Source organism: Amaranthus tricolor, chromosome 12 (assembly GCF_026212465.1).
Source record: "Amaranthus tricolor cultivar Red isolate AtriRed21 chromosome 12, ASM2621246v1, whole genome shotgun sequence".
NCBI classification, from domain to species: Eukaryota; Viridiplantae; Streptophyta; class Magnoliopsida; order Caryophyllales; family Amaranthaceae; genus Amaranthus; species Amaranthus tricolor.
This window is the reverse complement of record NC_080058.1, coordinates 23,981,364-23,987,958: the sequence shown is the minus strand read 5'-3', so window position 1 is coordinate 23,987,958 and position 6,595 is coordinate 23,981,364. Positions and strand designations below refer to the sequence as shown.

The following is a 6,595-nucleotide window of genomic DNA, read 5'->3' as shown; positions in this document are numbered from 1 at the left end:
TGTTCCTTGAGTCTTGACCTCTTCTCCCATGTCTAGAGATGTTGTTCCTCGAAGTCCCACGCTCATACACACACCAAGCTAAACGTTCCAATGCTCGCAAGGTGGGCTGGTCGTCAGGTTGGTGTTCTGAAATCAGCCACTATCAAACAGCTGGCGAACACGTGACCTTGGCGCTGCTCTTGTGGGTTCTGTGAGGACACTCCGTGCTAGCTCTAAGTCTTGGCTTAATATTCCATGTCCAAAGATGACAACCCTTGGGTTTCCTCGCTCATACGTGCACCAAGTTGGGCGTTCCTTGGTTCGCAAGGAAGGCTATCCAGAAGATTGATACTCTACTTGTTTTGTTGCTGGCATGTTTCTTTGTATGCTACTGTTTTGTTTGTGTGCTGCTGGGAGCTCTTCTTTTGGTGCCTCATAATCTTGCCATGCTTCCATGTTGTTGTTTAATCCAATTTGAAAATGATCCTCCTTAGTCTTCAAGCAAAAATCAGCAAGTTCAATAGGTTCAATGGGCTTTGCAAGTGCAATGATGCAATTATGCTTTTCTTCCTTTGCTTTGGATTGTGGGCTATCAATAATTGCATCAATCCCTCCTTCTTTAAACAGAATTGTCCTCAATTCTGCGTTGCTCTCATGCTTTTTTGAATCATCCAAGTTGAAAGTCGTTGAGATCCCATAGCTGTGCAGTAGTTTCAAATGCTTCCTTAACAAAGGCCCTTCCTGCAGCTCCTCATGTCTGAATTCCTTTTGTGTTTGTAGCTGCCCTTCAGTCCTTTGTTCACTGTTTGTATGGTACCTACAATCATAAGAAAAGTTAGTAATCTCATCTTCTATGAAATAAAACCCATTCAGCTCACAGCATGAAGATGAAGCTTGCAAATGCAGGTTGTTTAACTCAATATCATCAATATGTATGGTTTGGACTTGATCACAGTATGCATATAGGTTTTCCTGATGCAGTTTGTTGTTTTCAATGTTATTAACAGGTATGGTTTTGATTAGTTCAGTGTCTAATGCTTCATCCTCTACTGATTTCAAAGCTTTGCTTTGCTGTTGGGTTTGATCTTCACTGATTTCTTTAGTGAATAGTGGCACAGTGTCCTTCTCCTTCTGAATTTCTTTGTAACATTCACTCTTATTCAAGGCACAGCTTGCTTTCTTGTTATTCATGAATTGAAAATCATTGTTATTACAGCACAATTTATTCATCTCAATATCATCAATATTCGTAGGCTTAGTCAATTCAAGGTCTACTGTTTTGCCCTCTAGTTTTTTTAATGCTTTGTTGTGCTGTGGGTCTTGTTCCTCCTTAGTTTTTTTCACAATCAAATGCCTAGATCCTCTCCTAATCTGAACTCCCTCATGACAGTCACGTTTGGACAGCACATAGCTTGTTTTGTTTCGTTTTGTAGTAGTCATGGTCTTACATGGAGGTATGGGTACAAGATTTGTTAATCCTCCCTCATTTAGGACAAGTTTGTTCACTACATATGCAAGTTGTGTAATGGCAAGAGCCATCTTACCCAACCTCTCATTAGTATTCATTTTGTCCTCAATACCACAATGCAATAAACAAGTTTTCAGGAATAAAGATGAATGCACAATGATACAGTTCAAATGGAGCTAATGTATACTGACAGAAACAAGAGAGAACACAGACAATGACTTAGCCTTCAAATTTATTGATGCACTACAACGCCACAGCTAAGATCCACACAAGAATCAAATAATCTAATGCAGTGGATAATGATTTAATAGCCCAAATGTTCAATAATTCAGAAACCTTGAATGGAAGAATTTCAATACCTTCTGCCAGTAGTGTAAATCAGCAAGGAATACTTGGATTTTGGAATTGTTGCACCAAAATCTTCTGTTTATGATCAATTTTAACCAAATATATAGTACGTAGAATAAATTTGTTTCAAACAAATCAATGTTCAAAGAATTATGGTTGAACGAAAATGGATGACTGGTTTTTTTTTTTGTTCTTCAATCTTTTGCTTTCTGAATTTCTTTAGGCAATGATTATTCAAGATTGTAGTGTGGTGTTATAAAATGCAAGGACAGTAATCAAACAATCTAATGCATTCAATTAATTATAGAGAATCAATTGCAACAATCAAGGAGTAAAAATTTCAGCTGCACAATACCAAGCCCTAATTTCTCAAAACAAATTTCGTGAATCAATTGGTTATTGTCAATCTTCCTCAAATGAAAATGTTATTCAATGATTCATACACAAATGTATCTAATTCCTACCAGCTATTACTTCCTCAGTAATCAGAGAATCAAATTACAGAAATAAAAATCGAATTTATCAATTTCCTCAGCGAAAACCCAATGTTCGAGTATTCAAATCATCAATGTCGCCAAATCTTCAACAAGTATCCACTCCAGACATTCAAGAATCAAATTTAATGAACAATATATGATATGTATAATGATTCAAAACAAATTTTTCAGAAATCAAGTGATGCACATTCATTCATACAAAAATCAGAATTTCAGAAATTGCATTCCACAATCAAATTGCGTTTAATGATCAATATAATGTGTATTACTTAATCACAAATGAGTATTAAACAAAGAAAGATTGAATGATAGAAGTATAAGATTGAATTCGTACCTGATTTCGTGAAAATTGAAAAAATTTGCACAGTACCTTTTTTTTTCCAGATTCCTTCTTACCAGACGTGTGTATGACCTTGATTACTTGATTTCCCTTGTTCCTTTTGATCATGTCCCTCTTCGAAACGCGGCTCTGATACCAAGTTGATGCATGTACGGAGTGGAATGATCCAAGAACCCTCTATATGCCTTCAAGAAGATGATCAAGAACACACTAAACGTACACAATGAACAATAAACCTTCTGTTTTGTATGAAAACAGTAGGGTGACAAGAACAATCTTTGGGGATGGTTCTTTGTCGTGGATGGAGACAAATGGACCTTCACTCAGTCCTTGGTCTCGTCCTCACACTTAGATTAGAATTCACTCTCCTAATCCTCGTGGAACAAACTGAATGACTCTTTGCTTCACTCACAAAGAACACACTCAGAGATGTAATTGAAACAACAATTACTTTGAAGAAATTTTCATAACCAAATCTGAATTTGTTTACAATGATCATGCCCTTTATATAGAGCAATGTCTAACGGCTAGTTGGGGGTTTTAACAACCTTTAACTACCCCGTGCCTATTATTACAAACACGTGCATATTAAGAATCAAAACAGAAACATCAAAAATATTCCAAGTATTCTGATATAGCCTTTGTCCAGAAACTGTTGGGTATGGGACTTTGCAGCTGTTCCCATGGGCTTTGTGAGGACTCTCTGTGTGTTCCTTGAGTCTTGACCTCTTCTCCCATGTCTAGAGATGTTGTTCCTCGAAGTCCCACGGTCATACACACACCAAGCTAAACGTTCCAATGCTCGCAAGGTGGGCTGGTCGTCAGGTTGGTGTTCTGAAATCAGCCACTATCAAACAGCTGGCGAACACGTGACCTTGGCGCTGCTCTTGTGGGTTCTGTGAGGACACTCCGTGCTAGCTCTAAGTCTTGGCTTAATATTCCATGTCCAAAGATGACAACCCTTGGGTTTCCTCGCTCATACGAGCACCAAGTTGGGTGTTCCATGGTTCGCAAGGAAGGCTGTCCAGAAGATTGATACTCTACTTGTTTTGTTGCTGGCATGTTTCTTTGTATGCTACTGTTTTGTTTGTGTGCTGCTGGGAGCTCTTCTTTTGGTGCCTCATAATCTTGCCATGCTTCCATGTTGTTGTTTAATCAAATTTGAAAATGATCCTCCTTAGTCTTCAAGCAAAAATCAGCAAGTTCAATAGGTTCAATGGGCTTTGCAAGTGCAATGATGCAATTATGCTTTTCTTCCTTTGCTTTGGATTGTGGGCTATCAATAATTGCATCAAGAATGAACGATGAAGAAAGAACAAGGAGCATTGATCAATAATGAATCAACGATGAAGAATGAACAAGGATCAATGATCAATGAAGAATGAACGATGAAGAATGAACAAGGATCAATGATCAAGGAAGAATGAACGATGAAGAATGAACAATGATTAATAATCAATCAAGAATGAACGATGAAAAATGAACAAGGATCATTGATCAATAATGAATTAATGATGAAGAACGAACAAGGATCAATGATCATTGAAGAATGAACGATAAAGAATGAACAAGGATCATTGATCAATAATGAATGAACGATGAAGAATGAACAAGGATCAATGATCAATAAAGAATGAACGACGAAGAATGAACAAGGATCAATGATCAATGAATAATGAACGATGAAGAATGAACAAAGATCAACGATCAATGAAGAATGAACGATGAAGAATGAACAAGGATCAATGATCAATGAAGAATGAACGATGAAGAATGAACAAGGATCAATGATCAATGAAGAATGAACGATGAAGAATGAACAAGGATCAATGATCAATGAAGAATGAACGATGAAGAATGAACAAGGATCAATGATCAAGGAAGAATGAACGATGAAGAATGAACAATGATACATAATCAATCAAGAATGAACGATGAAGAATGAACAAGGATCATTGATCAATAATGAATATATGATGAAGAATTAACAAGGATCAATGACCAATGAAGAATGAACGATGTAGAATGAACAAGGATCAATGATCAAGGAAGAATGAACGATGAAGAATGAACAATGATTAATAATCAATCAAGAATGAACGATGAAGAATGAACAAGGATCATTGATCAATAATGAATGAATGATGAAGAATGAACAAGGATGAATGATCAATGAAGAATGAATGATGAAGAATGAACAAGTTTCAATGATCATTAAAGAATGAACGATGAAGAATGAACAAGGATTAATGATCAATGAAGAATGAACGATGAAGAATGAACAAGGATCAATGAAGAATGAAGAATGAACGATGAAGAATGAACAAGGATCAATGATCATTGAAGAATGAACGATGAAGAATGAACAAGGGTAATTGATCAATGAACAATGAACGATGAAGAATGAACAAGGATCAATGATCATTGAAGAATGAACGACGAAGAATGAACAAGGATCAATGATTAATGAACAATGAACGATGAAGAAAGAACAAGGATCAATGATACATGAAGAATGAACGATGAAGAATGAACAAGAATCAATGCTCATTGAAGAATGAACGATGAATAATGAACAAGGATCAATGATCAATGAATAATGAACGATGAAGAATGAACATGGAACAATGATCAATGAAGAATGAAGGATGAATAATGAACAAGGATCAATGATCAATGAAGAATGGACGATGAAGAATGAACAAGGATCAATGATCAATGAAGAATGAACGATGAATAACGAACAAGGATCAATGATCATTGAAGAAAGAACGATGAAGAATGAACAAGGATCAATGATCAATGAAGAATGAACGATGAAGAAAAAACAAGGAGCATTGATCAATAATGAATCAACGATGAAGAATGAACAAGGATCAATGATCAATGAAGAATGAATGATGAAGAATGAACAAGGATCAATGATCAATGAAGAATGAACGATGAAGAATGAAGAATGAACAAGGATCAATGATCAATGAAGAATGAACGATCAAGAATGAACAAGGATCAACGATGAATGAAGAATGAACGATGAAGAACGAACAAGGATCAATGATCAATGAAGAATGAACGATGAGGAAAGAACAAGGAGCATTGATCAATAATGAATCAACGATGAAGAATGAACAAGGATCAATGATCAATGAAGAATGAACGATGAAGAATGAACAAGGATCAATGATCAAGGAAGAATGAACGATGAAGAATGAACAATGATTAATAATCAATCAAGAATGAACGATGAAGAATGAACAAGGATCATTGATCAATAATGAATATATGATGAAGAATTAACAAGGATCAATGATCAATGAAGAATGAACGATGTAGAATGAACAAGGATCAATGATCAAGGAAGAATGAACGATGAAGAATGAACAATGATTAATAATCAATCAAGAATGAACGATGAAGAATGAACAAGGATCATTGATCAATAATGAATGAATGATGAAGAATGAACAAGGATGAATGATCAATGAAGAATGAATGATGAAGAATGAACAAGTTTCAATGATCATTAAAGAATGAACGATGAAGAATGAACAAGGATTAATGATCAATGAAGAATGAACGATGAAGAATGAACAAGGATCAATGAAGAATGAAGAATGAACGATGAAGAATGAACAAGGATCAATGATCATTGAAGAATGAACGATGAAGAATGAACAAGGGTAATTGATCAATGAACAATGAACGATGAAGAATGAACAAGGATCAATGATCATTGAAGAATGAACGACGAAGAATGAACAAGGATCAATGATTAATGAACAATGAACGATGAAGAAAGAACAAGGATCAATGATACATGAAGAGTGAACGATGAAGAATGAACAAGAATCAATGCTCATTGAAGAATGAACGATGAATAATGAACAAGGATCAATGATCAATGAATAATGAACGATGAAGAATGAACATGGAACAATGATCAATGAAGAATGAAGGATGAAT

General features: G+C 35.6%; 1 protein-coding gene across 1 annotated transcript; it reads right to left on the bottom strand.

The window, feature by feature from the left end:
• Positions 1–312: 312 nt before the first annotated feature.
• On the bottom strand, positions 313–3,775 carry LOC130828714 (uncharacterized). The gene is made up of 2 exons (XM_057694675.1): positions 3,507–3,775; positions 313–796 (listed from the first exon to the last, which is right to left on the bottom strand). The coding sequence occupies exons 1-2, from the start codon at positions 3,773–3,775 to the stop codon at positions 313–315; spliced, it is 753 nt and encodes a 250-aa protein (XP_057550658.1).
• Positions 3,776–6,595: the final 2,820 nt, after the last annotated feature.